This window comes from Loxodonta africana, chromosome 2 (assembly GCF_030014295.1).
Source record: "Loxodonta africana isolate mLoxAfr1 chromosome 2, mLoxAfr1.hap2, whole genome shotgun sequence".
NCBI lineage: Eukaryota > Metazoa > Chordata > Mammalia > Proboscidea > Elephantidae > Loxodonta > Loxodonta africana.
In genome coordinates this window covers 74678804-74702791 of record NC_087343.1, presented here as the reverse complement: position 1 = coordinate 74702791, position 23988 = coordinate 74678804, and the positions used below count along the sequence as shown (strand labels likewise).

Below are 23988 nucleotides of genomic sequence, written 5' to 3'. Positions count from 1 at the left end.
TATTGGACAGCCTGAGTTGAGTCTCTGACCTAAGGAGAAGGAGGAAAGGAAACAAACTACCCATACCTCCTGGGGATCCACCACACAGTAGTGATACAAATATTGATCCATGTAGAGTCCAGTAACTGCAGATGTGTAAAACTGGTTGCAGAGAGCATATATTTGAGAACTGTAAATAGATCCAGAAGCCTGGGCAGTTGGGTTGACTCCCATTATGTAGACAATTGTGGCGATAAACACCATGATGCCCAGGATGGCACTCGCTATTATCACAGCCAAGTAATACGTTCTTGTTCTGGATATTTCAGATTTTATAACGCTGGTAACAAATATCACCAATGCAGCAATGAAAGAAAAGGCAGCCATGGCCAACAGGAAGCCCTTTGCTGCTCTCGGATCTGTGTAGCCTCCTCCATAGCCATAGCCATAACCATACCCATAGCTACTTCCATAGCTACCAAAGCCACTTCCTACATAAGGGTAACCTCCCAGTAAGCCACTTCCATAGCCTCTGTCCCAGGCAAGTGTGGAAGCAACACAGGCAAATATGGCAATGCACATCACAATAATGAGCATAGAGAGAATCCGAATCACTCCTGGAGGAGAGGTCCATTTGTAGAAGTGAAGAATTTCATCTTCTGGGTAGAAAGAATATGCTGGCTGAGACAGCATTGGTCGATCATGCATCTCTCCACCATATATGTCATTGCTTGGTGCATAATGATTCGGTTTGCTGAAATGCACATGAAAACAATTTCCAGTTAACACTTTTTGGTGGTTTTAAACAGAAAGAACATATAAAGTATTTAGAATAATTTAAACAAACCATTAGCTAATGAAACTATTATTAGTACTGGCCCACCAAGAACAGTAAGGATATCTGTACATCAGAATCACTTGGATGGCTTGTCAAAACATAGATCACTAGCCCAGGTGATGTTGATTTGGCCACACTTTGAGAACCACTACTCAAGCACTCTAGCACACTACAGAGCAGAGTCTCAAAATCTGCTGCATATTAGAATCATCTAGAGAATGTGTAGAAGTCTCAGGTAGAGCACTACATACCAGTTAAATCATTTTTGCAGACAGGACCCAGGCAGTTTTAAACAGTGACTTTAACCCTTTTGCCTATGTGACTCAAGATCAGTGTATTCAGACATGACATTTATACCAGACTACCTGGGATCACAGGGTTCTGGGTGGTGCTAATGGTTTATGCATAACTACAAACGTAAAGGATGGGAGTTCAAACCCACTCAGTGGCACCATGGAAAAAGGCCTGGCAATCTGCTTCCATAAAGATTATGGCCAAGAAAACCCTATGGAGCAGTTTTACTCTGTAACACATATTGGGGTGGCCATCAGTAGGAACTGACTCGACAATAACAGCTATCCAAGGTCACGTGCAACTCCTAATAGCCTTACTACTTAAAAAAAGCATACTCATTCATTTACTCATTGGACAACTATTTGTTGGAGTTGCTGGGCTGACATGCACTGAGCACTATGCTTTTGATACCAGGGATATACAAACAAGATAGTATCACTCCACACCCCTCACAAAGTTTTGTTGCCATCAGGGGTGTAAGACATTAAACAAATTACTTTGTGACTTTTAGTTACAGTTATGGTAAGAGTTACAAAGTAAACCAAGTATGCAAGGAGGGCTCCTTGGGGGTGGTGCCTAACTGAGTCTTGACTCTCCTTTATAAAGATACTTTGAAGCTCCAGTAATTTAATCATAAACAGGCTGTTTGTAACAGACACACTAATGTGGGGTCACACGGAACCGAAGAACCACTGTCGCCACCTGATCTCCTTTCTGCAGTGGACTGGGTACATAAATTGTGGTATATCCATACAGTGAACTACTACAGAGAAGCACTGTCCAATATGGCAGCCACTAGCCACATATAATCACTGAGTTCTTAAAATGCAGCTAATCCAAAAAACACACTGGATTTCAAAAATTAAAAGTATTAAAAAAGAGTGTAAGTATTCCTGGATAATTTTTTATATCAATTAAATAGATGTTGAAATGATATATTGCGTTAAGTGAAACATATTATTAAAATTCATTTCACCTTTTATTTTTAATGCGACCACAAGAAAATGTAAAATTATATATATGGCTCATGTTATATTTCTATATTGCTAAAAAGAAAAAAATCAAACCTAGTGCTGTCGAGTCGATTCTGACTCATAGTGACCCTATAGGACAGCACAGAACTGCCCCATAGAGTTTCCGAGGAGCACCTGGCAGACTCGAACTGCCAACCCTTTGTTTAGCAGCCACAGCACTTAATCACTACGCCACCAGGGTTTCTATACTGCTATGAAAAAAAAATGAACTGTGAATGACTACATGCAGCAACATGAACAGATCTTATTAACAATGCTGAAAGAAGACAGAAAAGAATACGTATGGATTATAAACTGAAAAACAAGTAAAACTGAACTGTATTGTTTACGATATGTAAGGTGGTAACATAATAAAAACAAGCAAATGATCATTGTACATTAGGATAGTAGTGTCCTTGGCAAAAGGAGAGGGCATAGAGGACTTTTAGGGTATTCTGTTTCTTGACCTGGGTGATGACAGTATGGGTGTTTGGTTTGTCTTTATTTATCATATCATACATATGTTTTGTGCCCTTTTCTGTACATACGTATTTCACCACTGATTTAAAACAAACAAAGTCATCAGGTTAATGGAGTACGTGATTCAACTACCATATGCTCCAGCATATTTTAAGAACCACACAGTTAAAAAGTAACTGTCACTACTATGTACAGGTACCACTAAGGAGGCTACATAATAGGGCCACAACACCTGTGACAATTATCACACAAACAGGTAAAGGTACAAAGTTTTTAAAAGAAGAAATCCTTACCAATACTTGATAGTAACCTTTAAAATTTAAGAATTTATTGCTAAGTCCCCAAGTGACCAAGGACTCTAAGAACTCTGAATTTTACTTCATTTTATATAATAAAAAAGCCAAACCCATTGCCACTGAATTCATTCCAACTCATAGCTACCCTATAGGAGAGGGTAGAACTGTCCCATAAGGTTTCCAAGGCTGTAATCTTTACAGAAGCAGACTGCCACATCTTTCTCCCGCAGAACGGCTGGTGGGTTCAAACCACCAACCTTTTGGTTAGCAGCTGAGTACTTAATCACTATACCACCAGAGCATATATAAAAATGGCAGGAATTGCTCTCAAAATTGACAATATGAATAACATTATGCTAAGTGAAAGAAGTCAGTCACAGAAGACCACATACTCTATGCTTCCGTTTATATGAAATGCCCAGACGGAGACAGAAAGCAGACTGGTGGTTGCCTAGGGCTGGGGTAGAAATGGGCACTAATTGCTAATGGGTGCAGGGTTTCCTTTTGAGATAATGAAAATGTTCTAAAAGGCACTGGAATGTATGCTCTCAACGGTTAAATTGTAAGATATGTGAATTGTATCTAAATAAACCAAAACCAAAACCAAACCCATTGCCATCGAGTCAATTCCAATTCATTGCGACCCTATAGGACAGAGTAGAATTACCCTGCAGGGTTTCCAAGGAGTGCCTGGTGGATTCGAACTGCTGACTTTTTGGTTAGCAGCCATAGCTCTTAACCACTACACCACCAGGGTTTCCATATCTAAACAGCTGTTAAAAAATTAACAATATATTGCCAAGGGCCATTTAAGCAAGGCATTAATATAGAAGCTCCATACCATTTGTGAAAAACAAAAAGGAATAAAAATACACATAACTATAAGCCTAGACTATCTCTTGAAGGAAACCTAGGAAACTGGTGACAATAGTGGCTTCTGCAGAGGGAGGCTGTCATCCTGGAAATTAAGAAAAAAGGGAAGCTCATTTTTCATTGTCTACCCTTTGGTACAATTTAAATTCAGAAGTGCACGAATTGTTTTATTTTAAAAAGCAAAGCACTTAACAGACAAAAGTCCCAGTTACATGCAATTATTTTTTTACATGTGATAGACTTACCAAAAAAAAGCTAAAGAGTTATTTACTTACAATTCATCAGGTCTGTAAGGAGGTGGACTTTCAAGAGGCCTTGATGACATGGCTGATGTCTGGTTACCTGATCTTCAGGATGAGCAACACCTGGTAGCTCCCAAGATAAGCCAATCTAAGCAATGAAAGTAGGGTAATGGCATTACTACGGAGCTTGGAGTTTCCTTACTTCAGTAACTAGCTAATGATAGCAATCTTCAAGTTACCACTCAACTAACCACATGGTTACTTCTCTTATCCTTTCCATTGCTAGTTTTACATGTTGCACCATTAATTCCTTGAGCACAGGGCATCACTGAGCTTAGGAGTTATCCAGTCTGGTATTCCTCATAGCACCTAGCACCATGCTCTGCATATCACTGACATACAAATAAAACATTTTTTAAACTTGAAAATCTAAGCCACAGTAGTGATAATTTCACAAAGCTTTTACAACATAGGTAAGGTGAATTTTTTTTAAGTAGTCATTTTAAAGAACAGGAAGATGTGTAAAGAACGACATAAAAATTCTCAAGTTTATTCAGTTTCATACTACTTTCGGAAGTTCATCTATAAAATGAGAATGCATATTAAAGTGCATATACAGTAGCATCTAGTACATACTGTAGAGGGGCAGCGAAAAAGAGGAAGACCCTCAACGAGATGGACTGACACAGTGGGTGCAACAAGGGGCTCAAACATAGCAACGATCGTGAGCATGGTACAGGACCAGGCGGTGTTTTGTTCTGTTGTACACAGGATCGCTATGAGTTGGAACCACCTCGACGGCACCTAATAACCACAGCGGCAGTACATACTAGCCCCTCAATGGTAGCTAAAGCATAATCTGATCAGTTAAAAATTGTGTCTTTATCATTAAAGATGACTACAAAACTCACCTATGGATGGTGGAATTGTGCATATTTTTCCTTACCTCCTTTTCCAAGCCTTCAAAATCAGCATTATGTTTATAAAAGGAGAAAAACATTAAACACACTGTATTAGAGAGCCCTCTTCTAAGAACAAAATAGTGATTTTGTTCTAAAATTCCTCAGAGCACAAATCCCTAACCATCTGAGAGGCAATTTCACTCTATCAGCAAGTGTTTATTAAACGCCTACACTATGCCATGGGAGCCCAAAGAAGTATGAGACAGTCCTGAGGAAGGTAACACACTACGTGGAGAAAGGAAACTAACAAAGCCACATCTGGCAGTGTTTAGGGCTGAGCTGCACGATAAGCGTAGTACAGGGGTAACCAGCAAAGACTTAAGAAGGGACAATCTGTGAAGCTGGGATCCTGGAAGAAAGGGAGGGAGGGCAATCCAGGCCAAGTGTGGCTAGTTTGTGGAACAGTGATGGTGGGTGGGTGGGAATACCCTGGAATAGTGCAATCTGTTAAAATAAGGCTACGTAGACCGCGATATAGTGTAAACATGAAGGGCTTCAAAAGCTTTGTAGGCAATTCCCATCTCATTCAGGTAGGGAATAGAGAGCCAGCTCGTGATTTTCACTCAGCAGGGGTGACATAAAGAAATTTAATTTCAAACCAGATTAGAAGGACAAGCAGGACTGAATAGGAAAGGGCACCTGGAGTCAGCAGCAGTGAGCCCAGGTGTGCCGTGGTGAAGGACTTGCTTAGGAGATGGGGGGAAGAAAACTAACATCAGATACCTACTTTACACAAAATTCTCATTTCATTCTCAGAACAACCCTCTATGGTTGATTAGCCACATGATAGGTGCAGAGCTGGTCAGAGATGTTAGGTAATTTGCTCAAGGTCATGTGCAGGTTAGTGAGCCACTGAGCTGCAATTTGAACCCAGATGATCTCGTGTGCTTTCCACTACCACAATTACAAAGAATGAGTTCCTTTTGGGACATACTAGTTTCTGGGTGCAGAGGAACATCTAGGTGTTAATATCCACTAGGCAGTGAAGCTGGGAGTCATCTACCTGGTTCCACAGGCAGGTCCATGCGCACGAAGAACTCTCCAGGGAAGAGATTCAAGAGCAACAAGATGTGGCAAACACAATCGCCAAACCTACAAAGCTTTTTATTCTAGAAAATTCAGTGCTGGAGACACTGGCAAGGTACCCGTCACAACAGCTATAGCGCATCTCCTATTAGGAATATTAAACCAGCTCTAAACTCTTTCCAGGTTGCAACAGTGATTAGTAAAAGTAGGGAACTTTCAGCTCCACTAGAACATAAACTCCATGAGAACAGAATTTTTGCCTGTTTTGTTCACTGATCAAAAACAATGCCCAGCATACAGCTGTCATTGTTGTTTGGTGCCGCTGAGTCAGTTCTGACCCAGAACCACCCCATGTACAATGGAACAAAACATTGACCGGTCCTGCACCATCCTCACAATCGTTGCTATGCTTGAGCCCACTGTTGTAGCCACCGTGTCACTCCATCCTGCTGAGTGTCTTCCTCTGTTTCTCTGACCCTGTACTTTACCAAGCAGGATGTCCTTTCTCCAGGGACTGATCCCTCCTGATAACATGTCCAAAGAATGTGAGACATAGTGTCACAAGGCATACAGTAGGTACTCAAATTTGTTACATGTTTATACAAGTCAGACTGAGCCATGTATATTTTGCTTGCAAACTTTCTTATGCTTTCAGGTTGAAGATAATAGAAAACTAACAGATTAACTTCATGAGGATTACTCCTGAACAACATTTGAGAAAGACTTATAATCTGAATATTTTAAAGCGCCTAATTATTTACCTTTTCCAATAAGATCTGTGCAATCTTACATTGCTATGTTAAGAACAGTGTATCAATTTGAACTCTTTAAATTTCTGTTCTTCAAAATAAACGGCAACTGTCCCCCAAGTTCTCAAGGAAAGCCAATTCCAAATTTCTCAGAATAAAATATTGTCTAAATGTGCAAATGACTTGAATAAACATTTCAGCAAAGAAGAAATTCAAATGGCCAACAAGCAGATGAAAAGATGCTTAACATCATTAGTCATTAGAGAAATGCAAATTAAAACCACAATGAGATATCACTTCATACCCACAAAGATGGCTATGATGAAAAAAGCAGAAAACAGGTGTTGGCAAGGATGTGGAGAAATTGGAACCCTCATCTATTGCTGGTAGGACTGTAAAATGGTAAATGGTATAGCCACCATAGAAAATAGTCCGGTGATTTCTCAAAAAATTAAACATGGAATTACCACGCAGTCCAGCAATTCCACTCCTAGGCGTATGCACAAAAGAATTCAAAGCAGGAACTCAAACAGATATATGTACACCAATGTTCACTGCAGCACTACTCACAATAGCCAAAAGATGGGAACAAACTAAATGGAAAAACAACTCAATGGCACTGGGTTTGGTTTTTTTTTTTTTTTTGGGCAACATGAATACCTTTAATGCCACTGAATTTTATATACGAAGAATGTCCAAACGGCGAATGTTTTGTTACATATATACTTATCACAATTGAAAAAAAAAGAGACAACTACTCTTGATGGGAGATTTTACGTATATATGTCCGTCCGTGTGCGTGTGCGTGTGTGTATATATATGTTGTTGTTAGGTACACGTCAGGTGTCATGGATTGAATTATGCCCCCCTAAAATATGTTGTAAATCCTAACCTCTATGCCTGTGGTTTTGAAGTCATGGTGGCACAGTGGTACAGAGCTTGGCTGCTAACAAAAAGTTGGCAGTTTGAATCCACCAGCAGCTCCTTGGAAACTCTATGGGGTGGTTCTACTCTGCCCTGTAGGGTTGCTATAAATTGGAATGGACTGGATGGCAAGAGGTATGCCTGTGGCTATAATCGCATTTGGGAACAGAGTGTCTTTGTTATGTTAATAAGGCAGAATTAGTGTAGGGTTTTTTTTTTATATTTTGAGTCAGTCTCTTTTGAGATATAAAGAGATTAAACAAGCAAGAGAAGCAGAGATGGGGTAAGATAGATACCAAGACACATGGAGATCTCCAAGAAACCAGGAAGCAGAAGCTCAAGACACAAGGACATACCTCTAGAGCCAACAGAGAAAAAAAGCCTTCCCCTAGAGCCAGCTCTCTGAATTTGGACTCTTTGGCTCCTAAACTGTGAGATAATAAATTGCTGTTTGCTTAAACCACCTACTTATGGTATTTCTGTTATAGCTGCACTAGGTGACTAAGACACCAGGTGAAACCTCATAGGAGGGAATATCAGGAATGCAAGAGCATAATACAGTTAGCATAAGTTTCCCAACACAGTGAAGGAAGGCAATTTCTCTAGTCATTTATTTTTAAAAGCTGTTCTTACTGAAGCATATTATACATACAGAAAAGGGCATAAAGCATAAATGTACTCAGCCTTGTAAACAGCATCCAAATCAATTTCTCTACATTCTAATGGTGAAACCCACATATAAACAAGCAACTTAGTTAGCGTGCTACAGAAAAGTAAAGCTCCCTGTTAAGTGTCCTCCTAATTGATGTTCAGAAAAAGAACATTAAGAAAAACTGAATTTAAACTACTAAGGGAAAATGTGGGACTCTTCCAACTCTGGATGTCGAATACTGTCAAATTGACTTTAGAGGTATCTTGGCTGTGCTTATCACTCACTCGCTCAAGATTATCCCAAAGATTCCAGGGATAATCTTGTATAATTTGACCCAAACTAATCCAGACTCAGGCAGAAGCTTAAATTCTGTCAAAGACCCAGGCAACAAAATCCCGTCTAGCTGGCCACTTTCTAGATTCAGAGTTTAGTGATTATGTCTTCCGTGACAGCAGATTTTTAAACTGGCAGCAAATAATTTTAGAAGACACATTCAAACAAGTCCAGCCACACCAACTCATTTCCTTTTTGAGAAGTCTACCTGATTGATATGGAATCATGGTGGCATAGTGAATAAGCGCTCGGCTGCTAACTGAAAGGTTGGCCATTCAAACCCACCACTCACTCCATGGGAAAAAGATATGGCAGTCAGCTTCCATAAAGCTTACAGCCTTGGAAACTCTATAGGGCAGTTACACTCTGTCCTATAAGGTTGCTATGAGTCGGAATCCACTCAAGGCAAGGACTTGAAGGCAACAGGTTTCACCTGACTGGTAGATAAAGTCAATGTAGAGAGCACCCCGAGAACCTCAAGGACATGCATGTGTATACAGTGTGGCTGGGCAGATTCCTAAGGGGCTGACTAATGGTTACCTAACTAGCATGAGAAAATGGACCATTGATGTCCACCTACAGGGTGTTTTCCAGTAGTGACCATAGACAAGTAGGAGACAAGCTTATCCAGATCTGCAGCTGACAAAACACTACGGGGTAACTACCCCACTCACTGAGAGCACATGGACAATGACCAAGATCTTTGTAAGGCTAGAATGATGAGTTGTACAATGCAGTATAACCCACTGCCGTTGAGTTGATTCTAACTCATAGCGACCCTACATAGAGTAGAACTGCCCTGTAGGGCTTCCAAGGCTATAATCTTCATGGAAGGAAACTGCCACATCCTTCTCCCGCAGAGCAGCTAGCGGGTCCAGAACTGCTGAACTTTCAGGTAGCAGCAGAGCACTTTACCCACTGTGCCACCAGGGCTTCTGCAGTATAATCTAGTGGTTTTAAAAGCCCATTTACTAGCTCATTAGACAACAAAGTCCTCACCTTCTGTGAGCCCCAGTGCCCTCTTCTGTCAAAAGGGAATAATCCTGACCACTGGGTCGAGACAATTAAGTAAAATGTCACCAAGGCAGCTATTCCAATGGTGAGAAACCTCAGTGTTCAGGCACTTAGGTACACTGTATCCATTTTCAAATATCAACTGCATGAATAAATCATAAAAAAAGGAAACTAATTTGTAAACTTTCACTTAAAGCACAATAAAAAATTATTAAAAAAATGGAAGCTCAATTTAAAAAATCAATTAACACAAGTATAGGAAAAGTGAGATCTGGTTTAATAGCTGTTCATTTTTTAAAGTGCATTTTGTTGGTGAGAATGTCAACAAAAACTAACAAGCTATCTCAAATGTAGGCAATATTCACAGAGCCAGTGCTTGGATCCAGGAAGGATACATTTATTAAAAGAAACACACCTAAGGGCCACATAAACCAGAGACTACGTCAGCCTGAGACCAGAAGAACTCGATGGTACCCAGCTACAACCGATGACTGCCCCGACAAGGAACACAACAGAGAACACCTGAGGGAGCAGGAGAGCGGTGGGATGCCGACCCCAAATTCTCATAAAAAGACCAGACTTAATGGTCTGACTGAGACTAGAATGACCCCAGTGGTCATGGCCCCCAGACCTTCTGTTGGCCCAGGACAGGAACCATTCCCAAAGCCAACTCTTCAGACAGGGGTTGGACTGGACAATGGGATAGAAAAAGGTGCTGGTAAACAACGAGCTTCTTGGATCAAGTAGACACTTGAGACTATGCTGGCATCTCCTATCTGGAGGGGAGATGAGAGTGCGGAGGGGTTTAGAAGCTGGAAAAGACAGAATGGAAGGAAGGAGCAGCCTGTCTCATTGGGAGAGAGCAATTAGGAGTATATAAATTTTTGTATGAGAGACTGACTTGATTTGTGAACTTTCACTTAAAAAGCACAGTAAAAATTAAAAAAGAAAAGAAACATGCCTCCCTTGCTAAAGTGGAGTTTTGTACATCAAGTTCCTCCTTCCTACCACTCCTATACCACGTGACTCTCCAGCAGGGTGACTGGATCCTTAACAATATAGTAAAGCCATGTCTTAAGACAGATGCTTGGAAAAACAGGAAATGTTTGGCCTGGAGAACTCAACATTAGAAGGAGCGCTATGCGGCAGCCTTCAGATGTCTGAGGAGCTGTCTTTGTAGTCCTAGAAATGGTTTTAAAAAAAAAAAAAAACACCCCACAGAGTCAGATTTCAGCTCAATGTTAGGAAGTCTCACCCTCACCCTAAGCCCCCACACCCTCCCAAAAAATAGCAAACAACAACTTGAGCTCATTCCATTTATGCAAATCTTACATTATTTGATGTTTTTCTGGAGACTGGACTAGACAATTTCTAAGGTCTCCTGCAAGGCAGAGCGTGTGACTGTGCGTTAAGACCAGCAGCCAAAGGAGAAAGAAGACCAAGAACAGACTGTTGCCCATAATCTGGCCAGTAAATATCTGTTGAGTGAAGGACAAAATAAAAAAGGGGTGAAAAGGCCACTGGATTTCCCTAGGGAGCTCACTGATTCTCATCTTCACAAAAGCTGTTTCAAGAGAATGATAGGGACAGAAGTCAGATAGCTGAGATAGAGTCAGGCTGAAAACCAACATCTCAAGCTGAGGTTAAAATATAAAACACTTTCTCCCTTGAAAATGTTTACTGACCAAAGCTGTCTTAATAAAAAACTAACCTAAAATGAAAAAGTCTGAAAATGCTACGTCCCAAAATTATTCTTCAAAGCAAACTGTCAACAGATGAAAAATAAACTTCATTGTACTTAAGGGGAGGCCGCAGTGGTTCAGTGGTAGAATTCGTGCCTTCCACGCAGGACGCCTGGGTTGGATTCCCAGCCATGCACCACCACCGCCCATCTGTCCAGTGGAGGTTCGTGTGTTGCTGTGATACTCAACAGGTTTCAGGGCGGTTTCAAGACTAAGACTAGGAAGAAAGGCCTGGGGATCTACTTCTGAAGGTTCAGCCAAGGAAAACCATATGAATCACAACAGTTCAATCGTGTACATGGAGGGGGTTGCCATCAGTCGGGGCAGACTCGACAGCAGCTGCCAGCAACAACATACACAGGGCACACTATCCGCTCCTTTCAGACTGCACGCAGCAGTAGTCAACCTGGTTCAAGAAATTTTCAGCTGTGCCTGTTATCACTAATTGATTCTATTCAGATTACATCATTAATAAGCTGCCTATAACTTTGAAATTAGGCAAATATAGACTACCTCCGGCAGAAAACGACATTTTTATTAAGCTCTCCAGGTGCTTTTTTAGGACACCAAATATTTTGAGAATCACTGCCAAAAATGATGGCATCAATCCAAGAGAGCCTTGGATCTTGCCAGTTTTCTGTATAGAAACCCCAGATCTTCCTTCACCCGCAGGCCCCTCCCAGCCATTCAGGTCTCAGTTCAAATGTCACCTCGGAGACATTCACTCCATCACAACAAACCTGCTTTATTTTCAGAGCAAATTTCCCCCTTCATACTTAAAAATCTTCCTTTCTTTTTTTTTTGTACACTGTCACCATCCTGTCCCAACTGGAACGCCAGCTTCACAAGCACTTGTTGTCTGCCGTTGAGTCGATTCCAACTCATAGCAACCCTAATGTGAGAAAGTAGAACTGTCCCTATGGAGTTTCCTGGGCTGCAAATCTTTATGGCAGCAGATTGCCAGGTCTTTCTCCTGCAGAGCAGCTGGTGGGTTTGAACTACAGACCCTTCAGTTAGCAGCCGAATGCTTAACCACTGTGCCATCATGGCTCCTTTCACAAATACTTACCAACAACCAAACCAAACCCATTGCCCTCAAGTTGATTTCGACTCACAGAGACTCTACAGGACAGAGAAGAACTACTCCACAGGGTTTCCAAGGCTGTTTTCTTTATGGAAACAGACTGCCACATCTTTCTTCCACCAAGCGGCTAAAAACGATACCCGTTGCCTTCACGTCGACTCTGACTCATAGCGACCCTAGAGGACAAAGTAGAACTGCCCCACAGAGTTTCCAAGAAGCACCTGGTGGATTTGAACTGCCGACCTTTTGGTTAACAGCTATAGTAGTCAACCACTACACCACCAGGGTTTCCACCAAGTGGCTGGGGGAACCAACTGCCAACCTTTCAGTAAGCAACCAAGCGCTTCACCACTGTGCAGCCAGGGCTCACAAGCTCTTAGATGTCTTAATTATCCCTGGTGCCTAGAACTAGTCCCTGGTATAAAATGATAAGCAATACTTAATTAATAAAACCAACAGCCCACATTAGCATTGAAATTTCAACCCAGGAGTGAATGCCCTGAAGTCCTTCTCCACACTACACTTCAGGTTAAATTAAGCAAAAAGCAGTTAAGTGCTTACAGTCTGCGGGAAAAGGCAGAAAAGGACTAAGTTTTTTACAACCTTGCAAACCAATATCAAGGTTATCACTTGGGAACTTATTAGAAACGCAGGCTCCCAGGCCCCACCCCAGATTACTGAATTGGAATTTGCATTTTTAACCAGTTCCCCAGGTGATTCATACCACATTCAAGACTGGGAAGCACTAGGTTACAAAACAGCCTCAAGCCTATAGGCTAAAAGTGTTTGGATGACTGCTGTGTAGCAGCCCTGGTGGTGCAGTGGTTAAGAGCTCAGCTGCTAACCAAAAGGTCAGCAGTACAAATCTACCAGCTGCTCCTTGGAAACTCTTTGGGGGCAGTTCCACTCTGTCCTACGGGGTCACTGTAAGTCAGAATCCACTTGATGGCAACGGGTTGGGTTTGGTTTGGTTTGGTTTGGGGTGGCTGTCGTTTGGTACCCTAGAGTTCCATCTCAGCTACCCTATGTACAACAGAAGAAAACGCTCCCCAGTCCTATGCCATTTGTATGACTAAAGCCCACTAAATGTTCTAATCAAGCAACGTTTCAAATGCAACTGAAGAATTCTTCCCTCCAGGAGGGAGAAAGATACTGCATCAGTAGCCTGTTAGTGATGGATGAAAACCAAACAAACCAAACCCGGTGCGGTCGAGTCAATTCCGACTCCTAAAGGACCCTACAGGACAGAGTAGAACTGCCCCATAGAGTTTCCAAGGAGCGTCTGGTGGATTCGAACTGGCGACCCTCTGGTTAGCAGCCACACCACTTAACCACTACGCCACGAGGGTTTCCGTGATGGATGAGCTGGTTAAAAATAAATTTTTATCATTTTGAAAAGACAATGATTTCAATATTATCTTTAGAAGAAAACAGGAAAAGTTTTACCTTTGCATCAAATAAGACGTGGAATATTTACATGAGGCCTTAGGGACTAGTCAAAGGTAGAGAATTCCAGAAAAACACCCCAAATATGGTTCTGATGCTGGAATATCAAGGACTGGTGCTTCTCCAATACCTTCTCCCAGATAAATTTTAGTAGTTTTCAAGGCATCCCATCTGGAACATTTCCCTGCTACATTTACCCATCTTTTAAAAAGGGGCTCTAATGAGGTCTGCCTTTTAGAATTGTTGGGATTATTAAACGAGGTAAAGTACACAAAGCTTCTAGCAAACAAGAGAGACATATAAAACTGCATCGCTATTCCACTAAAAAGCCTGGAAGCTGCCTAAGGGAAGAGAACCTGTCTTACTCATCTTGCTATCCTCTACTCTCCCTCACCTAACAAAAGGCAGGTCACAAAAGAAGCACCTAATAACTAAATGAACGCAACAATACCCAAAAAAAACAAAACAAAACAAAAAGAAAACCTGTTGCTTTGAGAAAGTATCTATTACTGCGGCTCCACTATTTAAAACGTCTATTTTAAAATACCGGGAAAAGAAGAGATTCACATGTACAGTGCGAAAAAAATATTACACTTTGGAATGCTCACTTTTAGAACAAGTTCTAAAAAGTATAAAGAACAAGTTTTCAATCGCTACAAGAATCACCGGGAAGTACCTTAATGTGAGGCGTTTCTCTTTTCCAGAGATCCCAATACGACTCCTGCTGTGCGTGAGAGCCACACACTAACCTGGAAAGCTGCCTCGGCCCCGCCCCGGGTCATTTTCCAGGTGGGCAGTTTGCCCAGCGAGCCCCAGAGCTGGTCTGAGGATGCTGAGGCCTCCCCTGGGACAGAAGGGGCTCAGATGTGCTTTTCCATCCCCCAGGTGCAGAGGCCATTTTGATCCCTCAACCCACCTCTCCCACACACTTCCTTCCGACATCCACAACAGGTCGGATGGCTGCGCGCGGGACTGGACCTACCCTGGTAGTCTCAGAACAGGCGCCCCGGCCAGGAGCCGGTCCTGGTGTTCGTGCGCTCCAGCAGCGCCCAGAAGCACCGCGGGCAGGTTGCGCCCGAGCTAGCCGAGCGGAGACCGCCCGGAGGCAGGTCCGCCCACCTGGCCGTAGCCTTTTTGTCTCGGGTGAGAATTTGAAGCACGAGCAGCTTCCCTCGAAGTACAGCCACACTCGAAATTAAATCCAACCCCCACCCCGGTTCAATCGACGCCGGTTCCCAGAACTCCCCCTAAATGAATTCAAAATACCCAGGCTGGCCCACACGTGACTCCAGGCAATTTTCACAGATTAAACCCGGCCACTCCCTCTCCAGGATAACCAAAGGGGTGAGGGGAAGAAACCATAACTTCCACTCGACCTAAAAGCCGCCACCCCGGATAGTGAGCGCCGCTTGTTCCCGCCCCCGGGCTCAGGACCCCAGAGAAGGCAGTCGCCGCGCCCCTTTCCCTGAAGAGCCCCAAAACTGCAGCTTCCGGATCTGAGCACAGGCTTCTCGCTGTTCACCAGCCTTTCAACCCCGTTAAACTGAAGAGCTCCCCGCGCCGCCTGGGCACTGGTAGCTTTAAGCGTTTCCGCCGAATAAAGCTGATCGCCGGTAGCAAGTTGCTCCTCGCCCCCGGCGGCAGCCTCCCAAGTGCGGCTCCCTCCGCAGACCCGCGCGCCTCGGGTTCCCGTGAGTCCCACCCAGCCCAGGGGCGAAACCGCCACCGAAACCAGTGCGAACGTCCTCCCTCTGCGCCTCCCTGCTAGATGGAGGCGCTGCGATCTCCCTGCGGAGACCTTGGGGCTCCCGTGCGCTCCTGGCGCCTTGCCCAACTCTCACCCACTCACCGCCGCCGAGCCGAGCCCAGGAAAGCGCTCACCTGGCGGACGCACCTGACGCTCTGCGACTCGCCCGCGCTCAGCCCCAGACAGGGCTGGGGACTTAGCCCTCCCTCTGCTCCCCTCCCACCTCTCGCTCACCAGCTGCCCAGCCCCCGGGCATGCGCACCGACGCCAGGCCGGGAGTGCGGAGGCCCACCTGCTGCCCCCAGAGTGATTCCCTCCAGTCGGGTCTCCCTGGACTCCCGCGGCTTCCTTCAGAGGAAGGAGGGAAAGGGAGGTAGGCGAGAGCGAGGACGTGTGGAGTAGCCGGCCTCCTCCCCCGGTGACCCGTCCACCTGAAACTGGGATGGGAGGGGGAAGGAAGAGGTGGAGGAGGAGGGGGAGGAACCGGTCCTTCTCTCCGCACACCCATCCGTGCTCACAGTTAAAGGAACAGCGACTTATTTTGCCCGAGGCTGGCCCCCTCCCTGAGGCGGGACTGAGCGCAGAGGAGGGGCTCGGGCGGCCGAGGAGTGAGGTGGTTTTTCCTGGACCCCTCTGAGGCGCGCTGGGAGCGCTTCCTGCATCGGGTAGAGCAGCGGAGTTAAACGTAGAGGGGACTGTGTTCCTCCTGGGAATCCAAGGGTGATCAGCACTTTGGTAAGAAAGGCACGCCCTCACACCACATTGCCCTTCTCCAAAATTTACTCAAAGTTTTGTTAGAAATATCCAGATATCTTGCTCCAGCGAGGATCTCCAGAGAGATTTTCAAAAACTTGTCTACATTTAGGAACTACTAATGCTCTTTTGATTTGGAAAAGACCATTACTCAGAGTTGTTAAAATGAAGGTACTGTAGATGCTGGTGTTGATAAATTTGCCATCGAGCAAGACTAAATGCATACTACAGCATACGTATGAGTTTGGCAAAGGACCGGGCAGTGATTCGTTCTATTGTACATGGGGTCCCTATGAGTCGGAACCTAACAACAACATACACTATCACCACTTCAGAGCCCTCTCCCCTCCTCCCCAAATTTAACTATGGCATGTATCATCGGGAAACCCTGGTGGTGCAGTGGTTGAGAGCCACGACTGCTAACCAAAGGTCAGCAGTTCGAATCCACCAGGCACTCCTTGGAAACTCTACGGAGCATTTCTACTCTGTCCTGTAGGGCCGCTATGAGTCCGACGGCAACGGGATGTGTCATTGAGAGTCGATGCTTGGAAGATTTAAACTATTTTAATACTGTTTGGCTTAAAAAAAAGGAAAAAAACCCTGTGTTCTGGGCTGCTGGTGTTCTTGATCTGGATGGTGGTTCCACGTAAGTGTTCATTTTGGAAAATTCATAGTCTACACTTACTAAAAAGTGTGGACTTTTATGTATGTATGTTGTTGCTAGATGCCATACAGTCCATTTTCAACTTACAGTGACCCCATGGGACAGAGTAGAACTGCCCCATAGAGTTTTCTAAACTGTAATCTTTATGGGGAAGGAGCCTTGGCGGACCAGTGGTTATAGCACTGGGCTGCGAACCCAAAGGTCGGAGGTTGGAACCCAGCAGCTGCTCAGCTAGAGAAAAATGTGTCATTCTGTGAAGAGTCACAGCCTTGGAAACCCCATGAGGCAATTCTGCTCTGTTCTGTAGGGTCGCTATGAGCGGGAATAGACTGCACTGCAGTTGGTTTAGGGTTTTTGTTGTGTGTTGTTGTTGTTAATCTTTGTGGGAGTAGATGAACAGGTCTTTCTTCGGAGGTGCTGCTCAGTGGGTCCCAACAGCCAGCCTTTTGGGTAGCAGCTGGGCATTAGGTCCGCTGCCAGGACTCCTTACTATATTGTATCTAAATATTAAAAAAAAAAAAAAAAATTGTACCCCAGGATGTGGCAGTTTTCGTTTCTGCAATTTACGTACCTGCATTGAAGTTGAAGGCTGGAATTTAGATTTCTAAAGCCTGCTTCGCTTTGTGTTCCAGTCTGGAATGTTAGTATTGCTAATTAATTTCTGTCCAATCCCACCTACTTCTCTGCCTTTAATTAAGTGGTTAGAAATATGACTCTCCCATACATTAGATCTTAAAGCACAATTCAGTAATTAAGGAAGTAAAAGCATTATATAAATTTAAAATATTTTGTATGATGAGAGCCTTAGTGGGTAATTAATTGGGTTTTTTTTTTTTTCATGGAAGTCATTGCTACAGTTGATTTAATATGACTATGTAGTTTTTGTGAATGATGCAGTTTAAACTGGTATTATTAATATTGAGGAAGTCAGGTTAATCCTCTTAATGTTCCCTGTCAGATTACTAAAATCTCCAAACATTCCACTCAGTTTATAATTAAACGAAGGAACATTTCCTAAGACTCAGATTTGTAAACACATGTCTATTATTTTATAGTGTATTTTGACATGTTCTGAAGAGGAGGTCTTAGTTTTTTACTCTTTTAAAATGTAATATAATTCACATATCATTTATTTTCACCTTTTTACATTTCAGTGGGTTTTTTTTTTTTTCTGTATTTCACAAGGTGATACAACTATCACCACTAATTCAAGAACATTTTCATTGTCCCTCATGCTCATTAGCAGTCACTTGCCTTTTCTGCTTCCCTCAGCCCCTGGCAACCACTAATCCTACTTTCTATGGATTTGTCTCTTCTGGACATTGAGCCCTAATGGCACAGTGGTTAAGAGCTAAGCTGTTAACCAAAAGGTGGGCAGTTGGAATCCACCAGCTGCTCCTTGGAAGCCCTGCAGAGGCAGTTCTGCCCTGCCCTGTGGGATCACTGTGAGACAGAATCAACTCAACAGCATGTGTATTTTTTTTTTTTTTGTGGACATTACATATAAATGGCCTCACAATATATGGCCCTTTGCGTCCGCCTTCTTTCACTTAGCTTAATGTTTTCAAGGTTCATCCATGTTGTACCATGTATCAGTACTCTGTTCGTTGTAATGGCTGAATAACATTCCATTACATGGGCATACCACATTTTGTTGATCCATTTATCAGTAGATGGGCATTTGAGTTGTTTCCACTTTTTCGCTATTATGAATAACGCTTCCATGAACATTCATACACAGGTTTTTGTGTGGACATATTTTAAATTTCTTGGGTAAATTGGGTTTTTTAATTAAACTTTCTATCATTTTAAGAAAATAATTCCAAACAATGCTCACAACATTGAACAATCTAAAAACTGCATTCTTTTCACTATCACCTAATATTGTGCATATAGGTGGGAGATAAAAGTGTCCAGAAAGAAAATCCAGGCTTAAAACCCAAACACATCACTCTCAATACAAAAACAAAATTGGTTGGATGCTAAATGATGCCATGCTCAATTTAATCATGTTAAAACCAAAAAACCAAACCGGTTGCTATCAAGTTGATTCCAACTCACAGCGACCCTACAGGGCAGAACAGAACTGCCCCATAGGGTTTCCAAGGAGCAGCTGGTGGATTTGAACTGCTAACCGATTAACCACTGTGCTACCAGGGCTCCTTAATCATGTTACATAATCATAAATTGTAGCACAAATATCTTTTAATCAAGTATTCCTTCTTGGCCACTTAGAGTAGTATTATCCACTATTGAACATTATTCGATGAAAATCCTCATGACTCAGAAGTACATATTATTCTCAGAAGACCTGTGATTAGCAGTTTGGTGATTTTACCTACAGCCAAATAAATGATAATGACATAAAACCATTTTTTTTTCCTTTTCTATGTAAAGGAGAAAAATTAAGAGCTAAAATTACTGTGTCAGAAATCTGGGTTTAAATCTCAGTGTTGCTACTTATTAGTTGCATAGGATTAAAAAAATTAGGGAAGTTAAACTCCATAAACACCTCATTTTTCTCCACTGTAAATTGGGATGATAATAAATAATACTATCTTCATAAGGTTGTTGGGAAGCACATGGAACGTTCATCAAGATAAACCATATCGTGAGCCATAAAACAAGTCTCCATAAATTTAACAAGTCATTGCTCTATCTCCTCTGCCTGAAACAGTCCCTATCACACAAATATTTGTTGACTTGAGTGAGTGAATATAACTGATTCCGGATTCCTACATGCCTGTTGGAATCTTATCTGTCTCTCAGAAACAGCCTCCTTCCATTGTGAAAACAGCACATTCCTTAGTAGCATTTCAAGGCTTCAATCTCTAGTACTAGGTCTTAAAGGAGAAAATAAGGGAGATTAGATATTTCCACTCTACCTGACCCACTTAGTGATGAATTCAATGATTGGTAATTATTCAAATACAACTCAATTTGAAACTGCTGAGGGTCTGGCAGGCAAGGTCCTCTTGTTTCCCCACCCACCAGTAAAGAGGAAGGCTCCCAGTCCCTGAAAGACAATTTCCTTGGACAGATTTATGGAAATAATTATGGGGAAGTCATCAAGAGGTAATTCCTGAGAGAATGGTGACACTTGGTGAGTAAGCTGCTGTATCTTCAATTCCAATGTATTAAGCAAGGTTCCTCCAAGGAGGAATCCAGGGTTGAACAAAGAGAGGCAGCACCTGAACTCGAACCTCAACAAGCGTAATAATAATAGCCACCATTTACTCAGAGTAAACATGTGCCAGGCACTGTAAGAGTTTTATGAACATTTAAATTTTCTATTTTGCCTTAAAAACATGAAGATATATTATTTTTTCCATTTTACAGATTGGGAAACTAAGTGTTATGGATTGAATTGTGTCCTTCCAAAATGCGTATTACCTTGGCTAGGTCATGAGTCGCAGTATTGTGTGGTTGTCCACCATTTCATGATCTGATGTGATTATCCTATGTGCTGTAAATCCTAACCTCTATGATGTTAATGAGGTAGGATTAGAGGCAGTTATGTTAATGATGTCAATCTACAGGATTAGTTTGTACCTTGAGTCAATCAATCTCTTTTGAGTTATAAAAGCGCGTCCTTTGGACTCAGGGTCTCTGCGCTGAGAAGCTCCTAGGCTAGGGGAACATTGGATGACAAGGCCATTCCCCCAGAACCAAAAGAGAAAGCATTCCCCTGGAGCTGGCACCCTGAATTCAGAATAAACTTCTGTTAAAGCCCTCTGCTTGTGGTATTTGTTATAGCAGCACTAAATAACTAAGACACCAAACCAAACCCAGTGCCATCGAGTCAATTCCAACTCATAGCGACCGTATAGGACAGAGTAGAACTGCCCCACAGAGTTTCCAAGGAGCGCCTGGCGGATTCAGACTGCCAACCCTTTGGTTAGCAGCCGTAGCACTTAACCACTACGCCACCAGGGTTTCCCACAAAGGCACAGAAAAGTTTAATTATTTACTCAAGATGTCTGCTAAACTGAAGAGTCAGTATTCTAACACAGATCGTCTGAGGCCAGAATTACAGTTCTAAGCAATTTTACTGTATTAATAGGGTTTTTGCCTCTAGAAGACACCAAACTCCTTGAAATTATCCAGAGAGAGATATCAGAGTGCAGCTGTAGAAGAATTCTAAAAAAAAATGAGTACAATAGAGTGTCATTGATGAGAATGAACCAATTATAACTACTCTCAACACATTGGTGAATATTTCAAATATAATATTTCCAGCAAAATAAACCAGCACCCTAAAAATACAGTATGATTCCATTTATAAAGGTTTTTTTAAAAAGTTAAAAAACAGTCAAAACCAAACTATATTATTTGAAAATATATATATGCTATGGCAAAACTATAAAAACAAAGAAATTATCACAAAAGTCAAGATGGTGGTTACCTCCAGTTGCAAGAGAGAGGGTGAGCATGGGAAGAGAGGAGTGGAGATGCTCCTGAGTAAAGCAGTATTCTGTTTTTTCTCCTGAGCAAAGGTTGCATGGTTTAACAATTTGTTAAACTGTATACATAGGTTCATGCACTTTTTTGTATGAATTTTATATTTTATAATAGATTTTTTTTAAAGATAGGGTACAGAGACATTCTTAGAAGATGCCTAGAGACCTAGGATTTTTGTGACCAACATTCCGCAAACACTGGCATTAAATAACTTTCTAGGACCATAGTAAATTGAGATCATCATCTAAAGGGGAAGGAGAGTCAGGGTAGGCTTGGTCTAGACAGAATGCTGTCACAGTTACATGGATAATCTGGAGAAAGAAATTTGGGGCTTTTTTTTTTTTTTTTGTAGTTGTATCAGTTATCCATTACTGTGGAGAATCCTCTTGCAGGCTATTTTAGGAACTGGCCTTTTTTAAGCTCAGAAGAGGAAAAAGTAAACATTAACCAAATACTGTGTTCTGATATCTATTTTTAACTTCACATGACTACCTCCTGTGCACCCAAACTTAAAAAAAAATAAATAAATAACAATCTTGTAACTTATTACAAGAAATCCTAACCCTAGAAAAAACAGTTGAAATGGGTGGGGATAAAACTGATAAACTTCAAGCAGATCAAAATTCCTCTTGAAGAGTGATGGAAAAATCGGGAATGGATACTGGTGATAGTTGAACAACATGATGAATGTAATTAATGCCACTGAACTGAACGTGTGAGGGTGGTAGTATTATGGCAAATGTTTTTGTTACCGACGTATTTACCACACATACACACAAAATGCTTTAAAAAATTCCTCTTGAAAACAAGTAACAGTGATAGTTGCACAGCATGATGAATACAGTTAATGTCACTAAATTATACATGTGAAAAATATTGAAATGGCAAATGTTTTGTTACACATGCATTTACCACACAAAAAAGTTTCTCTTGACATTCTGTTGGTTTTGAGGTACCGTTCTCCTTGTGTTCATTACAGAACTTCCAAATGGCCACTTTTCTGATTTTATTTGGAATTTCTTTAGGAGAAACTTCTCTTTAGAAAAAATAATGAGCTTACAAAGGAAAATTCACTGCAGCTCCTGAAATCAACATGCTGACTGACAGAGTGTGGTGTAAGTGCACATGTGGGATCTGTATATGAAAAGGAATATTTATTCAGTCAAAAAAGATTTCCTGAGCACCTGCTATGTACAAATCCTGTTTGTTCTAAGCCCTAGCGATACAGTGGACTCTAGACAGACAAAGTGCCTTGTGGAAGCTTATACTCTCGTTGGGAGAAGACTGCAATAGAAATGACTAAACAGAAAACAAACAAGATAATTTCAGATAGTGATTAAGTGACCTGAAGACAGGAAACAGGCCATGGGGACAGAGAGGGATGGGAGGGGTGGAGGGAGGGACAGCCTTGGGTAGGGAGGTCATGGGCAGCTGCTCTGAAGAGGTAACACTTGAGTTTAGACTTGAATGATGAGAAGGAACAAACCATGCAAAAATCTGGGCAGACAACATCCCAAGACAGGCCCTACGACAATTCCGGAAATTGAAAATACAGCAGGGGAGAAGGAAGGGGAGAGTTTGTTGGATGAAGTCTGAGGAAGGCAGAGATTAGATTTTGGCTGCCATGCCACCAAGTCTGTGTTTTCTTCTAAATGCACAGGGAAGACTTTGGAAGGTTTTGGATTTTGTGTGTCAACCTAAGCACTTTCCTATTTAAAAAAAATTTTTTTTAATTCTTTTGATAACACTGAAGCTTTACCTTTAAAGTTTGTAGCTTCAGAATAGAAAGGATTAAACTTGAGAAGGAGACCCAGGGTGACCTGAAACCCAATTGATAGCATCTAAAGAAATGTAAATGACTCCTATGCATCTTCCTACATAAATCTTAGTTAGAAATGTTGGCCTTTGTGCTGGAGAGGTCCACTGAGAAGACACAGGAAAGAATAGGTAGGAAGATGGTAGGAGGAGCTGTGTAGGAAAAAAATCCCGTGATTATTTTATTTTTCTATATTTTCTAAAATTTCTCAATGAATAAGGAGCATATATTATTTTTGACTATTAGAAAAAAATCATGTTTTCATTTTTTCTTATTATGTTGAGAAAGGTCAAACCTATAGAGAAGGTCAAACCTAAAGTTGAGAAAATGACATAAAGAAAACACCTAAATTCACTAATTGTTAACATTTTCCACATTAAAGTTTTATTTTTGCTCAAGTATTTAAAAGTAAAGGAGCCCTGGTGGCGCAGTGGCTACGTGCTTGGCTGCTAACTGAAGGGTTGGCGGTGGGAACCCACCAGCCACTCTGTAGGAGAAAAATGTGGCAGTCTGCTTCTGTAAAGATTATAGTCTCGGAAAACCTATGGGGCAGTACTACTCTCTCTCATACAGTAACTGTGAGTCCGAAGGCAACGGGTT

At 42.0% G+C, this 23988-nt stretch overlaps 1 protein-coding gene across 2 annotated transcripts in view; it reads right to left on the bottom strand.

Moving 5' to 3' along the window:
* Positions 1 to 16106, bottom strand: part of OCLN (occludin) — a 62338-nt gene extending 46232 nt beyond the window's left edge. Inside the window, exons 1-3 of one of the 2 annotated variants that reach the window (XM_064272909.1) lie at positions 15987 to 16106; positions 4049 to 4163; positions 67 to 733 (exon numbers count right to left, since the gene is read on the bottom strand). In XM_064272909.1, the coding sequence (XP_064128979.1) occupies positions 67 to 733; positions 4049 to 4098 (717 nt within the window). In that variant the 5' untranslated portion in view covers positions 4099 to 4163; positions 15987 to 16106. Of the gene's footprint in view, positions 1 to 66; positions 734 to 4048; positions 4583 to 15986 lie in introns of those variants that run through there. The other variant, XM_003408084.4, reaches the window with a different exon arrangement.
* Positions 16107 to 23988: the final 7882 nt, after the last annotated feature.